At 31.1% G+C, this 22493-nt stretch overlaps 1 protein-coding gene and 1 non-coding gene across 2 annotated transcripts; both read right to left on the reverse strand.

The window, feature by feature from the left end:
* Positions 1-562: 562 nt before the first annotated feature.
* LOC149494624 (small nucleolar RNA R71) lies at positions 563-669 on the reverse strand. Its single transcript, XR_016321912.1, has one exon. It is a non-coding gene; the product is annotated as a small nucleolar RNA R71 (small nucleolar RNA).
* Positions 670-16542: 15873 nt separating this feature from the next.
* NAC1 (NAC domain containing protein 1) lies at positions 16543-21464 on the reverse strand. The gene is made up of 3 exons (XM_012217331.4): positions 21153-21464; positions 18832-19106; positions 16543-17096 (listed from the first exon to the last, which is right to left on the reverse strand). Exons 1-3 carry the CDS (start codon positions 21316-21318, stop codon positions 16668-16670), a joined length of 870 nt encoding a protein of 289 aa, XP_012072721.1. The 5' UTR covers positions 21319-21464; the 3' UTR covers positions 16543-16667.
* Between the last annotated feature and the right edge of the window lie 1029 nt (positions 21465-22493).

Consider the following 22493-nt stretch of genomic DNA (forward strand, 5'->3'; position numbering starts at 1 on the left):
CTTTTAAGAATTATTTCAGGTGTTTATGCAAAGAAGATCAGGTAGGACTGAACCCCTGATCTTTGATCCAGAAATTAAAAGAATTTGTCGTAGGAACAACGCCGCTAGAAGAACACGTGAAAGCAAACCCGAACAGCAAGCAGACATGGTCAACGAAGACGAACTAGAAAACGGACCTCCTCCTCAACATCCGGTTCGCACTTTGCGAGACTACACAGCACCTACTCTTAATGAGACAGCCTCAAGTACCACAAGACCTCGAGTGGAAGCTAATAATTTTGAAATTAAACCTGCAATTATCCAAATGCTTTCCACTTCAATTCAATATGGAGGTTCACCTAGTGAATATCCTAACGCTCATATCACAAATTTCCTGGAAATTTGCAATACTTTCAAACAGAATGGTGTTTCCGAAGATGCCATAAAACTGAGACTCTTCCCTTTCACTCTTAGGGACAAAGCACGATCTTGGTTACAGTCATTCCCCGCTGGAAGTTTTACAACATGGGAAGAATTAGCCCAAAAGTTTTTAGAAAAATTCCTTCCATCTTCAAAGACCCCAAAACTGCACAATGAGATAATGACATTCCCCCACCATGATCAAGAAAACTTGTACGAAGCTTGGGAAAGATTCAAAGACTTGTTGAGAAAGTGCCCACATCTGTGAACCCCTACCCCGAATATCATATGCATATGAATGCATGTGACTAAGGGCAGAAATGCACGTGAATGTATGAGTCGCCACCTTGTTTAATTATTTTAGGGTAAACTAGGAAAAACCCTAAGTAACTCCAATTTTAATTAACCTAATTGCTAGATTAATTAACCCAAAGTTAAAGCATGGTCTACAAACCCGAGATGGATCCCGAGACTATGTCATGCTGATGAACTAACCTATGAATGAATGCTTTACAGGGTGATTTAGACCAATGAAATGTGATTTTGACTTGCCGCTCGGGGTTAAATCCCAAACGTGCCTACGTACTTCCGTTTGAATGGAAGATCAAAGTCGACGTAGTTCAATAGGCCTTCTTTGAAGGGCTTTGAATGGGTATGCTTAATGCATGAGTGTCTGTATGCTTTGTGCATTTTGTTTAGGCATTTTGCCTGAAAATTGATTGTTTTAGGCATTTGATGCCAAAAAATGTTGATTTTAGTGGCTTTTAGCCAAAAAGATTTACTTTAGGCAATTGCTTGCCAAAAGATGATTTTTTAGGCGATTGTCGCCAAAATGATTGATTTAAGGCTTTTAGCCAAAAGATTGATTAATGTGAAGGCTTTTAGCCAAAAAGGTTGATTTAGACAATCAGCTTGCCAAAAGTTGATTTTTTAGGCGATTGCGCCAAAATGATTGATTTAAGGCTTTTAGCCAAAATAAGTTGATTAATTTTAAGGCAGATTGATTTAAGCGATTTGTCGCTGAAAGTAGTTAATCTAATTTATAGGCAATGTATTTGCCGAAAATCGATTAACCGAATTGTAATGTAGGCAATTTATTGCCGGGAAAAACGTGTTTGAATTAAAGCTTTTTAGCCACAATTATTGATTAATTGGACTTAAACCAGATTTGTTCGAAATAAAGGCGATTACACCATATCTATTAATTAACTAGGTATTTTAAGCCAATATTGTCGGGTTTAGGCTTTAATACCACGATTATTTATTAACCGGGCATTTAGCCTAAATTTATTTAATTGAGGCAGTTTATTTGTCTAAAGATGTCATGAATGCATTTATGCAGTTATAGAATTATTAGGAGTAGAAGAGAAGAATGTATGACATGCTAAAATTAAATAGGCAGAGTTTTAGTTCATGTACCTGATTTAATCGACGGCCACTTCTTAACTCCAGGTTAAGCTCCTTATTAAGGGAATATTAATTAATTTAATTTTAAATGACCAAATAGCAAAGCAAGAAAATAATAAAGCTAAATAAAAATGCAGAAAAGCAGTAAAGAATCGCAAGGAGCGTAAGGGAGAAGGAGCGTCCGTCAACACAGACTGAGTGAGTAAAAACGGAGGCCCCGGGGCCAATTTTATAGGAAAAAAGGAGACCCGAGGGCGGTCCTGCCCGCCACAAGGGGGCGAGCGTGCCTGCCCCTGAGGGCGGGCACATCGACCCGTGTGCTTTTTTTCTTGTTCCGGAGGCTTTTTCGGGAGTTCCGGACCTCATAATTTTCCGGACATTTCAAGTACCATATTGGCATAGTTCTGGTGAACTTCCCGAATGGCTTTCGGCCCGGCCGAACTGTTTGCAGTCCGGGAAAACAGGCTTTTTGAGCCTCAAAATTTGAGTATTCACAACATCACAGTTTGCCTAAATGGTTGCAGGTACATACTTTCTATAATGCATTATCTCATAATATTAAAATCACTCTAGATGCAACTGCAAGTGGATCTTTTGAGAGAAAAGGGATTGATGAAGCATATGACTTGATAGAGGAGATGACAAGCAGTAGCCATTATCAAAACAACTCTGAAAGGAAGAAGACTGCAGGAGTCTATGAAATAGATGCCATTACGGCACTTAATACCAAGGTAGATAATATGGTAAGAAAATTGGACTTATGAACTATTAATCCTGTCAATTCTATTATTCAAATCTGTGACAGGTGTAATGGGCAACATGGGATTGGAGAATGCATGATAGACTCATTGAATCCGCAAACCTTGGAACAAGTAAACTATATAACGAATCAAGGAAGGAAGAATTACCCATTCTCCAACTCCTATGATAATAGGTTGAGGAATCACCCTAATCTGTCATATGGGAATCCTAACAATGCTTTGAACGCACCACCAGGCTTTATTCCTCAAGAGAAGAAATCTCATGATGATGTCCTTTCTGCCCTTTCTAAATCGCACATGGATTTCATGAACGAAACTAGAGAAAACAACAAAATCCAGCAAGCTACGATAAGGAATTTAGAGATTCAGCTAGGACAATTCGCAAACATGATGGCATCCCGACCTCAAGGTACGTTACCTAGTAATACTGAAAAGAATCCCAAGGAACAGGTACAGGCTATCACCTTGAGAAGTGGCAAACAGTTAGAAGAACCACCAAAGAAAGAAAAGAAAAAGGAGGAGCAGAAAAAAGTTCCCATCATTGACCTAGAAGAGCAAGAAGAAGTGAAACCTTATGTTCCACCTGTTCCATTCCCACAAAGGTTAAAGAAAGCAAAAGATGACAAGAGCTTCCTAAAATTTCTTGATGTCTTCAAAAAGCTACAAATTAACATTCCTTTTGCTGAAGCTCTTGCTCAAATGCCCAGTTATGCGAAATTCCTAAAAGAAATCCTGAGCAAGAAACGAAAAATTGATGATCAAGGAACAGTAATGCTAACTGAGGAGTGTAGTGCAATTATTCAAAATAAATTGCCTCCAAAGTTAAAAGATCCAGGAAGTTTTTCTATCTCTTGCAATATTGGTAATCTTGATTTTGAAAAAGCTTTAGCATATTTAGGGGCTAGCATTAACCTCATGTCTTTTGAAGTTTTTAAGATGCTAGGTATGGGAGAGCTAAAGCCAACAAGGATGTCTCTACAATTAGCGGATCGATCAATCAAATATCCAAGAGAAATTGTAGAAGATGTGTTTGTAAAGGTAGGTATATTCATCTTCCCTGTTGATTTTGTTATTCTTGATATTGATGAAGATAGGAAAGGATCCTTAATCCTTGGAAGACCTTTTCTTGCAATTGCAAGAGCATTGATTGATATATATGAAGGCAAATTAACTTTAAGGGTTGGACAAGAGGAAATTGTTTTTGATGTTCTTAAATCTTGTAAACTTCCTATGGACTATAATGATTGCTTTCGAATTGATGTCGTTGATGAATGTGTGGAAAATACTTTGCATATTAAAGATGACATTAATTATTCAAGTATCATGAATGAGAAAGAGAGTGAACCACTAAAGCAAGAACTGAAACAGCTTCCATCTCATTTAAAACATGCATTCTTAGGTGAGAATCATTCTTTTCCTGTTATTATTTCTTCTCACTTAACACTTGATTAAGAGGAAAGGTTGTTACAGGTTCTTCGAAAACATAAGAAAGCACTAGGGGGTCAATTTCAGACTTACAGGGAATAAGTCCAAGTGTATGCATGCATAAGATCCTAATGGAGGAAGACTATAAACCCTCAATCGAGCATCAAAGGCGATTACACCCGAATATGAAGGAGGTAGTCAAGGCTGAAATCATAAAACTTTTGGATGCTGGCATTATTTATCCTATTTCCTATAGCAGTTGGGTAAGTCTTGTTCAAGTTGTTCCAAAGAAGGGAGGTATGACAGTTATCTCTAACGAAAATAATGAATTAATTCCCACTCGAACAGTCACAGGTTGGCGTGTGTGCATTGATTATAGGAAGTTGAACAAAGCAACACGCAAAGACCACTTCCCCTTACCCTTTATTGATCAAATGCTTAAAAGACTTGCAGGTTATCCCTATTATTATTTTTTGGATGGTTATTCAGGATACTTCCAAATACCTATTGCTCCCGAAGATCAAGAGAAAACCACCTTCACTTGCCCTTACGACACTTTTGCCTATAGGAGAATGCCTTTTGGATTATCCAATGCTCCTGCAACCTTTTAAAGATGCATGATGTCCATATTTTCTGACATGGTAGAAAAATTTATTGAAATATTCATGGATGATTTTTCTGTGTTTGGTTCCTCTTTTGATGCATGTCTTTACAACCTATCTTTAGTGATGCAACGATGCGAGGACACTAACCTAGTTTTAAATTGGGAAAAATGTCATTTTATGGTTAGTGAAGGTATTGTCCTAGGGCATAAAATCTCATAAAAAGGAATTGAAGTGGACAAAGCCAAAATCGAGGTAATTGAAAAGCTACCTCCTCCAAATTCAGTGAAAGGTATAAGGAGCTTTCTTGGCCATGCAGGATTCTACAGGAGATTTATCAAGGATTTCTCCAAAATCACAAAATATCTTTGTAATTTATTAGTTAAAGATGTTCCTTTTAATTTTGACAAAGAGTGTTTGAATGCTTTTAACAGGTTGAAGAAAGAGTTGATCTCAGCCCCTATCATGGCTACACCAGATTGGACTCTTCCCTTTGAGCTTATGTGTAATGCTAGTGATCATGCTATTGGAGCTATTCTTGGGCAAAGAAAAGAAAAGCACCAACCTCCTTCTATTTTTCTCTGTTTTTCCTCTTTTTCTCTCATCCAAACACACAAAAACACCAAATTTCCTTCATTTTTTTTCATCACCATGCCTCCACGATACAAGCGTAGCCGACCTACTTCTTCCGTGGCTGCTCGACAATGACCCATTGCTCGACCCACCACTGCTCTTTCTCCACCCGTTCCATCTCCTGCGATTCCGGCACCTCCTCCATTTGAAATTGGCTTACCGGAACAACAGGAAAGGTACTTCTGGCACTGGTCCATCCTTCCAAGGAAAGTCAAGCATGTCCAACGACGAAGTCCTTGCACGGATGATGTCTCGAATGGACATGTTTGACACACGCCTTAATGGAATAGAATCCATGATTGCGGACAGATTCCAATCCATCAAGATTATGCACGGGAGCCTCGACTCTCGCATGGATACCTTGCAAAGCCAACTTCACACTGTCATTCAGTTATTGCAGCCACACCCGCCTCCACCATCGGAGTCTTGATAGATTTTGACTTCTTTTCGTTTGTTTTTTCTATTTCGATTTTTGTTCTTATATACTGAATATTATGTCTTGAATTTTTCTTTCCTTTTGTTGATGTTTTCCATTTCTTAGAATATTATTCTCGTAACTTTTTCTTTTACTATTTTTCTGATTTTCTAGCTATGCTACATTCCAACACCCAGCTCTATTGTATTTTTCAATACAATTATGGTAATGCTTACTACACTCTCTTATTCTTTTCTTTTGATAATGTGATAAGTTTGGGGACGTAGGATTATTTTGAACACATTGGGGACAATGTGCTCGATTAAATTGGGGGAAGGAAAAATTTTAGTTAAAATTTTATTTTTAGCTTAACATGGTTGGAATGATTATGGGCAAGCTTGAAAGTTATCATAATTTAGTAACTTGTGATAAATTTAGTTGATTTCTAATCTAGTATGTTTAAGCTTTAATTTTAATTTTTGACTTAACATTATTCTTTGGTTTAACTATTTGTTCTAAGATCATAAACACTAATTTTTGTGAATGTTATGATATATAGATATGTTTTAATCAAAATTTATTTAACCTTGGCATTCTTAGAACAAACTAGAATTCCCTTTGAGACAAAATTTTTTGCTTACATTTAGAAAGAGATGATTTAGGCATTCTTTGTTGAACCCCTTATTTAGCCTAGGCCAACTAAAATTAAAATATGACTTTTGCAACCAATTTGAAGCCTATATCCAAATTTTTTTTTCACCCTTATTAAGCCTAGCCATTTAACCAATTTAAACTCTTACCCTAAGTATAATAATGTATAATTGAAGGATTTGATTTTTATTAAAACATAGCAACAAAAAGGGAGAAAAATTCATTAATACTAGCAAGTGGACCAATAAGAAAACTCAAAGCGAAACACCCCATGAAAGAAGCAATCAATCAAAGAATTCAAGTTTGGGGAAGTAAAGCAAGGTAGAAATTATCAAAGTATTATGAAAATACCTTGCCAAAATATCGCTAATCGTGAGCTAGTGAAGAACTTCAAGATTAATCTCCCTTTACAATTTGTTTTAGTATAATGAAAATCTTGATGTTATACATTCTTTTGTACTCTTTGTCTATCTTTTTATCCTTTTTTCTTTGATTAGCTAAATTTATACCTCAAAAACCCCATTACAACCTAAATAAAAACCTTTTGATCTTTTAAAATTGTAAGTATTTCAATTGTGGAGAAGGGATGACTAATTTTGCATATGGGAATGCTAAACTTAAAAAGGATTAAATAATTTTTGAAATTTCATATTCTACTTATCATAGGTTGAATAAATTTTGGTGTTGAAAAATCTTTTTTAACTTATGTTTAAATCAAGGAATGTGTTTTTTCAAAAATTAAATTCTCGCTTAGATATAAATTAGCATGGAAAAACACTTGATTTATTCGTATATTAATAATTTTGATATCTTTTGAAACTTGTGAATAATTATCTCCAATCATAGTAAGCTACTTTGGCAGTTTATTTTATTCTTTTGTTTTTTTTAGTTTTATTACTTGAGGACAAGCAATGGTTTAAATTTGGGGAATTTTGATAGGTGTCATTTTTACAATATTTTTAGTATAGTTTTTATTTGGAATTTTAGTAAATTTTATCATTTTAACTAATTTTTACTTCGTTTTAATTATAATTTTGTTCAAAGCTTCCTTGAATCATAATCCACTTGATCTTAAAGAAATTTGCAGGGTTTTGGCACAGAAAAGAGCATTATAAAGCAAAACACTCAGACTCTAGCACGCCCAGCCCGTGCACCTTAGCACGCCCGTGCTAAACTTAAGGGAAATCGAGTGGAGACTCAGACTCTAGCACGGCTAGCCCGTGCTATCTGGCACGCCCGTGCCTAAAACCTCAGGGCGTGCTTGCCTAAGCACACCCGTGATGCAATTTATCTTGGAAAGTCAGAGCCTAGCACGCCCTGCCCGCGCTATGGCGCATGCCAGTGCCACAAGTACTTCTCTGAGCGTGTTGCAAAGCATGGCCCGTGCTGAATCATTCACAAACTCAGACTCTAGCACGCCCAAGCCGTGCTAGATGGCACGCCCGTGCTACGAAGGCAAAGCTGTCTTGAACTAAAAATGCAAACCAGTCTTTTTAACTTACATGGGCCTACCTCAGATATTTTCCTAACGTTCAAAACAAGATCTAAGCCTATTTAGGAAGAGAGAAGAGTCCTAATTAAGAAGAAATCCAAAGCCTAAACAGTATTGATCTCCAAAGAAGATTCCGTACTTAATAAGGATTCTATTTCCTAAACGGAGTCAGATTTTCTCCCAGGAGGTCTATATAAAGAGAGGAACCATTCATTGTAGAGGTATCTCGAGTTCTAATATTTTTTTTCTACATAGTTCTCTCTCTCTCAAAGATATTCAAGCATCCAAGATTTGCGTCAAGATTCAAGGAAGCCATCCACGTATCTGTTGTCTAGTTTTTATTTTTAAACTCCTAATCTTGTTTTTCTTTTCATTTTTCATTATTGATTATGAAGTTTTATTCAAGTATTATTGAGTTTTATTTAATTACTATGTCGAACTAAAACTCTCATGCTAGGGATTTGATGTAGCTTAATTTTATTCCAATTTATAATATTAGATTTGCTTTTCCTTGTTCATGATATAATTTATTGTTGGACTTAATGCTTCCAGACAAAGTTTCTCCCCTAGATTAATTTATTTCATTAATCACTATCGGGAGAAGGATTTTTGATATTTTAAAGGTAACAAACTACACGAGAACAATAACTTGATGCGGAAGCTATATGGTTTGACTCATGGGGGGGTTTTCATAAGTTAATGACCTTAGGTTATCACAAAACAAACCATAAAACTTAATGATTTAATTCATGTTTGATTGCGCTATTGGAAGATAGGTAATTAGATCGAATTAGAATAGCTAGCAATACATCGGGAGAGCTTGTTAGTGATTTTAGGGTTGTTTCCCTTACTTAAACAATTAAAATTGATTAACAAGCTAATAAAATAAATTGGATAGAATTAAGTGAAATCAAAATCCCTAGTAGCTTTAAAAATCCTTGATTTCTTTTTATCTTAATATTGTTGCTTGATTTCTTTCTGTTTTATCTTTAGAATCTACTTTTCTTACAACAAATCTTTCTTATTGTCGTTTAAATAATAATAGGTTAACACAATTTTGGTACTTGATACACAATCCTTGTGGATACGATACTCTTTCACTCTATATTACTTGTTGCGATTTCGTACACTTGCGAAAATCACTGTCAGTTTCTTCTGATCTGTGTGGCCGTTGTGGTATGTATAAGAAGTCTATGTTGCATCTTTTTCGGGACCATGTTGTGATGCAAGACTGGTGGAATCAATAGGGATTGCCATCTAATTTTTTTGCTATGGATAATTTATTATTTGGTTGCAGCTTAATTTGTCTTGTTACATGTTGGGGCCTTTTGGCATTTCTTGGCACCATTGATTTCTAGCTTCTATTTGGTGGGCATGGAAAGCAAGGAATTTGCTTTTTTTTTTTTTTTTTTCAGAATGAATCTCTTGCTTTAGATGTGATAAATAGGTGTGTGTTTAAAGTGGCGATGGATATTGTTCATTTTTCTGGTTCTCATTCTACTCAGGTTCATAGACAAATTAATGTTTCTTGGGTTGCTCCTCAAGAGGGTCAAGCTAAACTAAATTGTGATGATAGTAGTCATATGAATCTTGGTCTTTCAAGTGGCGATGGTCTATTTTGAGAAGTCAGGGGGAAATGGCTGGATGGTTTTTCCATCAATATAGGGAATTCTACAATTTTAGTGGATGAATTGTCTTCTATTCGGACTTGTCTTATTCTTGCTTGGATCATGGCTTCAGGAATGTGATCATGGAGTCTGATTGTTTAGAAGCGATACCTTTGGTCTATTCAAACTTGCACCATTCTCATCCGTTAGTTGTTCTTGTCCTGAATATTAAGAGTTTGTTGGCTTGGGCTTGGGAGTGTTCACTTCATTATATTTTTCGGCAAGTAAATTTTGTTACTAATCATTTAGCTAGGTTGAGTCATTCTACCTCTTTCTCTTTGGTTGTTTGGAACTTATGTCCTACTTCTTTAGCTTTAGGTCTTTGGGTTGATGCCTGTGGTATTATTTTCTTGAGATAGGTTCTGTATTGTTCTTTTTATTCACCAAAAAAATAGAAATTAATTAATTAGAATACATATAAAAATTGGCGATAATTAATTAAATATCATTAATTATTAGAGCCTCAAGTCCATTACTTAATTTATAAGGACCAACCGCAAAATTATAAAATGGGTTCAACATTAATAATTTTTCTTTAAAAGGCATTTGGTTACCAAAATTTAATGTTATCATGGAATAAGCTTTATGGAAAACTGGATTTCCAGAAAAGGGATTTTAAAAGTGCTGGATTATCTTGTTTAGAGAATAATAAAAAAATTTTAGAAAAAAAAAATAAGACGATTGTATTTAGTTAAATTATGAAAAACACAAAATTAATTTTTTTTTTTGAAATGTAATTCAATAATATCAAGAATTACAAATAATCATATAGATTAAAAATAAAACTTTACTATTAGTAACTAATAAAGTTCGTTGATCTTTTAACGAAATAAAAGAATTCATATTCTTTTGAATGATGAAACTAAAATTAAAAAAATATAATAACTCCTCTGAATTTTCTATGACTGATTGCTTTTTCAAAAATTTGCAACATATGACGGACACAGATGAGCGTCTGGTGCTATGTTTCAATAGCATCAATGGAGGAACATGCCGCACTGTTATGCTCTATTAATCGAATATCCATATTTGCAAATCAAGATCTAAAATCTCCAACTAAATAAAGTCAAATATCATAGTTTTATATTAGTAATAAACCCTCGCAAAAAAGGACAAAAAGAACTCCAAATATAGAGATAAAACAACAATAATAAAAATAAAAAAGATAGATCTACTATAAGGAAAACATATTTCAGTTTATTAAAGCAAACAAAGATTAAAAGCAAAGAAAGTGAACCGAAAGAGAGAGTAGAAGGTAGGAGGCAGTAGGGCTGTTCGTAGGCGGTTTGGATTGGTTTGAATATAATAATCGAACCAAACCTAAAGTAGCAATTTGAAAAGAATTAAATTCAAACCAAACCATAAAAATTTTCGAACCATACGGCGATTTGTTTTGGTTCGGTTTGGCGGTTTGTGCGATTTAAAATAGGAGAAATTAAACTTCCTCATTCATCTAGTTAACAAGAAAAAAAAAATTTTAACATTATACCAAATATGAAAAATAAATTAATAAAATGTTATAAAATACACATGATTTTGATAGCTATTTGTTAACTTGTCAAAAATTGGGGATTGAGAGAATCGAGAAAATTAGGCCCTTTTCTAGAATTAATTTGAGATATATATATTAGAAGATGAATAATCGTATTTGGATAAGGATAATAGGAATTTTACGTTATATGTTTGTTAGAGTTAATTTAGGAATCTAATATCCTTCAATGTATATATTTATATATTACTCTTTTATATATTTTATTATATATTATCAGTAGTCTCCTAAAATTATTGATAATTTATGTCCAACAAATGTAAGTTGTTTAAGCTCAAATGGATGGATTGCCTAAGTCAGAATAGGTAGAATGGGTGGATTGCCTAAGTCAAAATAGGTGGACTGAGTTCGTTTAAATGTTGAGCTGTTTCAGCTCGGCGTGAGCTGCTTTAAGTCCGAATTTATTGAGAACTGAATTTATTGAGGACTGCTTAAATCCGTTTTATTGACCTTCATTTGGTTGTACTATCCGCCACTTTTACCATGATAAAGAGAATAAAAGTACAAGGCAATAAAATAATTAACAGAATTGCTTTATTTTATCAAATGTGGAGAAAATAAATAAATATCGTTAATTTATTATTAATCCAATTTAATTTCCATTGGCTATCATTAGTAACTTACCATCACCTCACCCACAAAAAGAAGATAAAGCATGGAGCTCAAGGCTAGAAGCAATATAATTGGCTAGATGATAATGAGATTGAGAATGTAATATTACAAAGTTGTATTGCATGTTGCAAAAACTATTTTCAATTTTTTGAGATATCAAAGCAAATTAAGTTGCAAAACACTAATGGCGGTGCATCCATTAAAATTGTTCCTAAAAAGGCATGTGCTAACAAATTTAAGCAAATTTTCAAATTTTAGAGAATTATTACTCTCAAGGTTATTACTAACTATATTTATTTCAATTACAAGTGTCAAATTATTTGTCCACAGTCTCAAAATAATTGAACAAAAATAAACATACTAGGTTTTGTTTTGTTTTTTTCTTTTTTTAACTGCTGATTTATATGTATGGTCCATAAATGCATTACAAGTCATGTACTCCTCTTCCTTTCCTTATACAAATATCATTTTGTCTCATCGTCTTAAGCCCATCATAGAAATATATTACCAGTTATTTCTATAACCCAGCCAATTAAACTATTTATTAGAGATTGATAATAATTTTTTTAGGTTAATAATGAGTCTACAATTACGTGAGTTGGAGAATTGGCTATCAGTTATTAAAATATAAAAGTTTAATGTTCTCAATATGAATATACTTGAAAACAAAACCAAAAATGATAATACTATATACAAGTAGCATGTAAAAATTTGCCAAATAGAATCACTAATCTACATGATACTATGATATATTTAATGAATTCCAAATTTCAAGCTCATAAGTTTTTTTTGGCTATTATGTATGCATAAATCTGTACTTTATGCTTAGATCCTTGGCTATGTCATTAAACAATCAACGACAATTTCAAAGAACATTGAAAAATATATAAGAAGAACCAAGTTGTATATGTAGCTTCCTACTTAAATTTGCAGGCTAAAACCTAAATTCTTTAATAATATATTTCTTAAAAACATTAATATGTTTTTGGATTTACCATAATGTAATTTAATTTCTAAGCATTATTTAGTTTTACATAATTAATGTAATTCAAGTAATTTATGAGCAATCCACATACTCATTTAGAATAAAACTACCTCTGCAGCACTTACTCTAATAAAAATCTGAAGTAGCTAAGAATTAGCCCCACACTTAGTGTTAATGGCGGTTTTTATTGACCCATCTTTAAGATTAATCCACTTTTCAATATCGCCAATAATTAATATATGCATCAACTATGAGGAGGCATGGTCCTACAGCCTAGAAACTACTAGGTTGTCCCTTGGGAATAAGTATGAGTTTGATAAAGTTGAGGTTTTATAGCAATAGGATTTTTGTTAAAAGACTTGATAACCAATCCATAGATGACTAAGTAATGTCAGTTTACTGCAAGCACCTATAACCAGTAAAAACACTAGTTCATTAAATACAAATACATAATCAAATAAAAGAGTGTACCTGCAGCCATTAGAGGAAGTGATGTTAATCTATCCACTAATGGAAGCCTTGCAAATTGAGTATAACACAAGGTTCCCAAGGGTGTAGGCAGTTGAGGCTGATCTTGGAATACTGGAAATTCAACCTCCAATCCCTCGATAGAATAAAGTGCGGATTGTAGTTTCTCAGTGAATGGTGTGATGCCCAGTTCATTAACAAGACTAAATATATTTTGGTAGGGATTCCAAAAACTTGTAATTGCATCAGCTCGTCGACCATCTAATCGGCACCTCAGTAGTCATCGACGTCCATGACACAATGCTTCTCTGAGGAATTTCATCGAACAAGATTCTTGCATAATTTAAACCCCCCACATTTTGAGTATATATAAATCAAAGCTGAAGACACAAAGAGATCTGATTCGAACCCAAAAACCAAAGCTTGTTGATGGACCTGTTTGCTCGAGTGAAGATCAAGAACAGCCGAGCATGCTTTAATCGTTCAAGAGAAAGTGAATCGATTAGGTTCGGTATTGAGCTTTCGCATCGACGAGAAAGCTTGAAGAGGCTCGAGTGAGTCGCCTCCGCGAGCCAACTCGGCTATGAGTTCGTTCTCCTGCTTATTAATTAGTTATTATCATCTCGGATCCCTCCCCCCGTTGCACAAAACATACACACACTCTCTCTCTCTATGTATTGGAAGAAGAATAACCGTTTTTGGATAAGTACAGCAAATCATAGATTATCTGTTAAAGTAATATGTTTGGATGTATATATTTATATATTACTTTTTTATATATTTTATTATTATATATTATCGCTATTAAAAGTTTTTAAATTAATTTTTTATATGTATATTCTTAATATAGTATAAAAAAATGTCGTATATTCAGTAGCATAATAATTAAGTAAATTATAAATATAGAATTTAAATTTTGATTTAATTACATCTATTACTAAAAATTATAAATAGTTTTACACATATAGTTTGTACATATATATATTAATCTAATTTTATATGAATCTTTAACATTTAAATATGTTATAAAATAATCTATAATTTTTCTAATTAATAAGAAATTATTGTTCAATTATTAGCAAATATGATTAATCTCATAATTTAGAATGCAACATAAATTAATCAATACAAAGAAATTTTCATTAAAAAATTTGGATTGAATTTATATATATATATATATATATATATAATGGTTTGAGCGGTTTTGACTTTAAAACCGCAAACGGAACCAAAATTTTGGTTTTAAAATTTTATAAAATCAAATCAAACCATCAATCTTTTAAAATATCTTTTGAATCGGTTAAGAAGATTTAGGCATCTTGATAAACACCTCTGTGAGATAGAAACTGCCGCTATTTAAATTAAAAATACGGTTAAAAGATTAGAGAGAAAAGAGAAAAACTAGGACTAAGGTAACTAAAAAGAAGTTATAATAAGTTACATTAATAGGTTTAGTTTATATAAATTTTCTTTACCTAATCTATAAAGATACTACAACATGAAATATATAATACACAAATATTTACAATCAATGAAATTTTTTTAATAACCGGTTAACATAAAGATAAATATTATTTAAAAATTACTTAATAAAGGATCAATGCATAAGGTTTCTTAAAATAAGTAAAACTTTGAATACTGTACACAATAGTATATAAGGGATTATATTTTACTAAATATTTTATAATTAAGAATATTAATGTTATTTATAAGAATTCAATTTTCCTACTCTTAAAAAGTGAAAATACTTTCTTGGATTTTTCAAAGAAAGTAGAACTCCAGCCAACCAAACATCGAAATCTTACTTTACCAAATCAATTTTTCATGAAATTTCGGTAACTTATAATGTTTAAATCAAGTTTCTTTCTGTGTCTGCTAATTCTGCAGTGTATCTAATTATTGCCTTGTGAGTTGAATCCTTGTGCCCTTGTTCAGTGAGAGGCCATTGTGTTTTCTGATACTCCAAGGGAAGCTTTTTAATGGAAATGTCAAGGGCAAAAGTATATGGGCCCTCTCTCAGCCCAAGAAACTGGATCATTTGTAAGAAATTCGTAGCTCAAATCCAAACTTTTGGACTTAGTAAGCAACAAGGGAAATTAATAAATTAATCCTTGAGTTATAATCAAATTGGCACATGAGGACCTATAATTTCAAAACTAATTATGAAGTCCATAACTTATGATTCAGTTAATATGTTAATCCTTCCGTTTAGGCATGATCGGTTCAAGATTTTTAAAATATTGAACATGAACTAGACCTTGAAGCACCGGTTATGATCCGGTTTCAGTTCAGTCAATTTTGATCACGGTTTTCGATTATATATGTATTATTTTTCTAAAAAAATAAAAATTCGATTCTTATGCATCTTTTTTTAAAAAAATTAATGTGAATTTAAACAAAATATTGGTAAATTTATTTTAAATAACTTTTAGAATGCTCGTACTCATATAAACAATAAAATTAATTAATTTTATAAAATAATTAAATAAATTATCATTTTATTTGTCTAAATGTTATTAATTAAATAAATTATTAAAAATGCTTCAAACAATTTAGTTTTGAACTAAGTAAAATATTTAAAAGGAAAAAATGTTAAACTCCCGTTTGTATTAAACAATATAATTATATACTAAATTTTATAAAATAGACTAAGTGATTATAATTTTAAAAATAAAAAAAAAATTTCGATTCGAATTGGTCTGAAACCGCCGATTCTGGACCAGTTCAGATTCAGAATTTAATATTCATATGAAACTTAACCGGCCATTGAATTGCTGATTCTAGTTCAACATTTTGAATTGATGGTTCGAGTCCGATTTCGGTTCATTAACAGTACAGTTTGGTTCTGGTTCAAACTGAACTAGTGGCCATGTCTACTTTAGTCCAAAATAGCTTATTTTAACTATTCATTGATTGAGAAATCGGCCCTTCAATTATGATCAAATTAACTATAAGATCTCTAACATATGATTTCTGTTAATATTTTGGTTATTCTCTTATGATTTTCATTAATATTTTGGTCCTTTTTTTGGATAAAAGGACTAAAGTGTTAATAAAATAATAATTTAGGAACTTCACAGTTAGATTTTTGAAATAGTTATCCTCATGTGTTAATTTGACTATAACTCAAGGACTAATATATTACTTTTCCAAGCAAAAATTATGCCAAAAAAAGAAGGTTATTTTTAAAGAATTGTTTAGATGACTAACCTTAAACAAGTACAAAGTACTTGATTTAACTTGATATTTGGAGTATAAACAGAGCAGTGAAAACCACTGCGTAAGGGAGGTTGAAGTGATTGAAGTCACAAATAGAATTTAACTTCACATGTTTAAGACAGTGAAATTTTTCATAATTTTCATTTCAAATTAATATATATATATATATATATATATATATATATATATATATATATATATATATATATATATATATTACTTAACAATGTACAGTCAAAATTAGATACATGCAACAATGAAAGATGCAAAATTAGATATATTTCTTAATTACTAGGCTAAAAGTTGATCCCCCTAAATTTGGGGATTAATTCCTGAACTAGAAGACAAACTGTAAAATGGTATCATAGAACATATACAACAATTAATAATTATGATTCCATATGTTGGACATTCCAACTTCTGATAAGTAGCTCTCTAAGCTTCCTTCTCCTAAGCTTGGAGATCCATTAATAATGTTAGAATTGGCTTCAATCTTTGTAATTTGACTCAAAACAGCTTTGATTGTCTTTTTGTCACAAGAGAAGGTGTCTAAGTTGGAACAAGTCATAGGTAATTGTCCAAATGAACTTGTACTGCCCTTTGTGGACTCCATTTGGGTTATTTGTGGGAGAATTTGGCTTTCCGAGAAAATGGAGAAGCAGGGCACTTGCTCATAGTTTGGCTGAGTTTGGTCAAAAGTGATGTAAGAATCCATTAATGGTGGGAGAGATGAAGAGCTTGTCTCATCATAGCTAGCTTTGGCTATTGGTTCTCTGTTTTTGTAGAACACCCTGCACAAAACCCAATCCTCCTACATGCACCAATAATAAATAACATAAAAAGTCAGGGGTAATTTCTATATGTCAAAATATATAAATTTGAATAACTATATAACAAATAAATTGAATTAAAATTCAAATAATAATACGCCCTCCGTCTCAAAGAAATAATCTCACTTTCTATAACAGGTGTCCCAAAACAATAATTTAATTTCCATTTTTGGAAATGATCTTTTTATTAATTTTCCTATAATACCCTCATGATATAATTTATGCCAATAATTAATATATATAGAATTACTAAATATTTAATCGAATATAAATATAAAATAATTGAAATATGTGTCGAGATATTAATTTTTTATTGAAAAACTCTATAAATATTAATTAAAAAATTATTAATATAAGGGTATATATGAAAAAGAAAGATAAACGTTATGGTTGAACTAATTTAATTATCCATTCTTAATTTGTATGAAAAACAAATGAGACTATTTGTTGAGACGGATGGAGAAATAAAAGCCTTTTTCAATAATAAAAAAACCAATCCACGTTCAATGGTAACAAAATTTGATTTTTTTTTTTTTTGTTACTTTTTTTTATCTTTTAAATGAGGTGTATAATAAGTATATGGTTTCAAATAGTAAAACACATAGAATTTATGTATAAATTATTCTATTTAATCCGATGATAAATAGATATATGATTTGAAGAAAGTCTCAAATACAGTTCTTTCTTTTTCAATACTCAAAATAAAAAAAAAAAATAGTAAAATGCACCTTTGATGTCAAAATATGTTTGGACAAATAAAAAAAAAATAATCAATTAAATAAATATTCAAATAGAAAATCCTCATTGAGTACTAATTAATATAATTGGATATGTTTTGATTTCTCATATCTTAGTCTTTGGTCCTTTATCACATAATCAATGTCTCATTAGTAAAGTCAAACCTATAGATGGTGATATTATTAATTTCACATTCTATAAATCTGCCAAATAGTACATTTATTATGCATGACAGCTTATAAATAAACAGTAAGCTTGCATAAGATTTTAATTATAAAATAAAAAAAATATACATCATCCTAGTATAACTACTCTAGCATATTTGTCCTGACTAGTGAAAATTAAAAAAAATAATAATAAAATAAAAAGAAGACAAAAGAGAAACATCAAAAGTCAAAGAATTGGAAATGAAAAATGAAAAAAAAAAGTATATCAAAATGCAAGATGCTCCATGATTCTTGCAAAAATAAAAGGAAGACACAGTACAATTTGAAAATGATAGTTTTGTCAAAATTGGATAAAAAAAAAGAACTTGTAGCCAAATGATAAATAAAATAAGTTACAATCATCACTTTAAAATAGGAAAATATTCCTTTTGTTTAGCTACATATTATAGGCTAGTGTTAGAGAAGAAAAAATTAATACAAAAGTTTGATTTTTTTTTATTTTTACTATTTAATTTATTGTCACTATATTTGATTTATTTAAATACAAACTATCCATCTTAGATAACAGAAATTGTAAGAATGGAAAAAGAAGAAATGGTAAGAAAAGAAAAAATATATATGACATAAAGATGAGTTCATTGGCCCCAAAAGCATAATTTTACCCATAAATTTCATTCATCAAATAATTTTTAATTAATAATTAGGAGCACACTTTAGGTGTTGGTCTTAATATAAAATGTCAAATGATAATTAAGAAATAAGTAAATAAATAATAACAAGGAGTTTTTCATAATTGAAAAAGAAAGATTACCTTATAAGGGGAAATATTGGGAGGAGCAAGAGTAGCCTCAACGCGAAACTCATGCATGACCCAATCAGTTTTTCTTCCTTTAGGAGCCCTGCCTTGATAGAAGACTAAGGTCTTCCTCATGCCAACAAGGGTGTCCTTGCGAAGGATAGGACGGTCCTTTCCCGTGGCTTTCCAGTACCCAGATGCTGTTGCTCGATTTGTTCTTACTCCAGTTGCATACTTTCTATCGCGCTGGCTATAAAAATACCATTCCTTTCCTCCCACACATGCTGTTTCTGCACACGTTAGTGGTAATATTTACTTAATATCTCCTAACATATTTGATGTAGTCTATATCTCTTAACATAAATTATTCTAATTAGAGTATAATAAGATAAAATTACATGAATTAATTACGTAATTAAAGAAAATAAGATTTTTTGATCAAACAAAAGAATGTTAGAATAAGAAATAAGTATATATTTTTTTAAAATTTATAATTGAATAGAGATTCCTTTTTTCCTTTCTAATATTTCTGCAATAGTATTTAATTGCAAAAAAATTAAAGATAAAGCCATCATGTCAGTGTCAAAGAGGTTAATTATCGAAAAGTAAATGAAAGGAGACTTATCTAGAGCCAACACGTGTACGAATAAATAAAGACTCATAAATCTTGTCTAATATTGCTGACCACAACGCAGCTCTGATGTGGTTGAGAGGTCAGTATCTGTCTATTAATGGAGAATTATTGAGGGTAATAGTGCCCTTTGCAAAGAAATAAATAACTTCTTGCTGACGCATGTTGCACGGTGGATGTACAGCTGACCAGTTCATTAAATACCCGATTTGGTTTTATAAATTCAGTGGTTTAAAATTTTTAAAATAATAAATTTAAACTGATTAAATATCTGTTGTATCGAACGGACAGTTTTAAATAAAAGGATTTGAAATTGAAATAAATTTTGATTGGATTTTGTTTTGAACTTTTTAATCCTTATTTTTTTTATTAAATGAAAATTATTTTTCTTATTCCTGAATTGATCTTGAAATCTGGAAGGGAAACCAATTCAAAACCCTCCTAATTCAATTTAATTTGGAAATAAATTATCAAAATTATTTTAGTTTAGTTTTAATCCGAATCGAATATTAAAATTAAATATTGTGATGGAATCTTTTATTTTCACACCAAGTGAATACAAATAATTTTGATTGAAATTGAAAATTAGAAATATGTAAACAAGTCCAGAAAGAGGGTTAATTTAGATTTTTTTTTTTATCTCTTTAGAGTTACTAATGGGTTTGGTAAGCAACATAAAAAAAAAAAAGATTAAATTCAAAAAAATTCAATGTGACAGTTATGCACACACACGTGTGGCGGGCATAAGGAGTGTGTAAGCTATTTATGACTTCCATTTTATCCCAATCGCTTTCACAACTTTTGGTTAGGAAAATGCCAAGAGTTTGTCAATTTCTTAGAAAGGAACTCTGACTCTGAAATATTTTACATTTTAAATTATTATTATTTTTTGTATAAAAAATCATTATGATGATATGTCAGTTATTTACATCGTCTTTTGTTAGTAAAATTTTCCCTAAAACATCAAGTATTATTTGCTCATAATATTATTTTTTAAACATATAGTATTATCAAACGCTAAATGCAATGACTCCATAATTTAGCAAAGAAAAAATAAATAAACAAAAATAAATATTAAATTTATAACAGTATAATTTTTCCAATTAATGTAAAATAAATATATATATATATTCGTTTAGGTTTGACTCGAACAAAATGGATAAAAGCTATATATATAAAACAAGTTGTCTTGAGTAGAACATACCAGAATTATCAAAAGATTGGAAGAGATTTTCTTATTAATAAAATTATTGGCATCAGCTTTTTTGTCAACCACAAGACTGCATTAATATTTAGTTATATACTATATTTGTATCCAATCCAGTAGCTATCACCTCAACCTTAGCCAAATAGGGAAGACCAAAAATAAATAAATAAATAAATCTGTTAATGACACAAATATCCTTATATACAGTTAAAGATGAAAACTATCACTATTCCAAATAGTTAACGTTGAGGCTACGAGACTCAAATATTTCAAATTTGATTGTAATATTTAATAAAAACAAAAAAAAAAATGTTTCGTTTAAAATTATTTACATATTGCAAAATCAAAACTTCCAGTGAAAGAAGGAGATGATAGCTTCGTTATTATTGATGTGTTCGACTTATTCTAATATAATTCTGAATTCTAACTGTTAATTATAAACTCAATCGTTATTATATAAGTTGGAATCTATAATTGCAGAGTCAAAGTAAAACTCACCAGGAATATCCCAAGGTTCACACTTGTTGAGGTCAACTTCTATCAAAAGAAGAGAATCAGAATGAGTAATCTTCTTCATCAAGTAATCACATACAAGTTCTTCATCTTTTGGATGGAATCTAAATCCTGGCGGCAATTTTGATTCCACCATGCTTATGTTGGTCATTTTTCTCTACCTTTTCTTTCTTTCTTTCAGTACAAAAATAACAGCAAAAAGAAAGACTAAAAGAGAGAGATAGAGAGAGAGAGAGAGAGAGAGAGAGACAAAGGTAGAAGAAAGTAAGAAGAGAGAGAGACAATGAAGCATGAAACCTGGAGGAGGCCAAGTTAAGGGCAGTATATAAAAGAGTAAAGTCAACTGTACAGCCCAGTTATTCAGAGTAAAAACGAAAGGCAGATGGGTTTTTGCCTATGTGTTATGTGACGTGGCTAGATTGGTCCATGCCAAACTAATGACGTGTACACCTAATTTTTATGTTAAAAAAATGAATTTTTTCATTTGTTAAAAATCTATGCCAAAATAATAGTGCAGACTATACGATATAGGCCACTCTTCTCTTGGCTCACAAAATTAGTAAAAATAATTATGATTTAAAATACTCAAATTTGAGACATTTTACTCCTTATATAAATGAGATAACCAATCAAACCACTATCTGATTCGCGTACACCTAATTTTTTTTTAGTTTTTTTATTTTATTTTATTTGAGTCATTAGTTATTAATTAATTAATTATAATGTGTAAGTGCAAATTAATAATTTAAGATAAGTTGGCCCCACACCTAGCCAAAACAATGTGATGACGTTTTGATTGAAAAACAGGTGGTTTCCACACTCTTGATTTGGAAATCCATTATTGTGAAAGTTCCCAATAAAGTTAAATTCATCTTTGCTTGTAAATTGTAATTGGCAGAAATATCGACCAAACACATTATAGGAGAGTAATAAAACAATATAATTGGTTTAAATTACCTGTGCATGAGTAGGCAAGTAATCCTTAAGGAATATATATATATATATATATATATATATATATATATATATATATTCACACGTGAACTTTGTAAAAACATTCCAATCACGATCCTCAATCTTAAATTTAATTAATCTGTAAATATTTTATTTTTTATAATTAAATATTAACGGTTAAATAGCTGTCGAGCAATAAAAAAAATATAAATAATATTCAATGAATATAATTCTGTAACTTGGAATATTCAATAAATAAAAATTTTAAAAATTTGAGTATTTAACCGTCTTGTTAAAAGTTGAGTATATCATTCATGAAATTATTCAACTTGAGCATTCAATTTTATATCAGAACAAATAAATAAATAAATA

This window comes from Jatropha curcas, chromosome 7 (genome assembly GCF_041381405.1).
Source record: "Jatropha curcas cultivar XTBG-Jc1 chromosome 7, XTBG_Jcur_1.0, whole genome shotgun sequence".
In the NCBI taxonomy this organism is placed as follows: Eukaryota; Viridiplantae; Streptophyta; class Magnoliopsida; order Malpighiales; family Euphorbiaceae; genus Jatropha; species Jatropha curcas.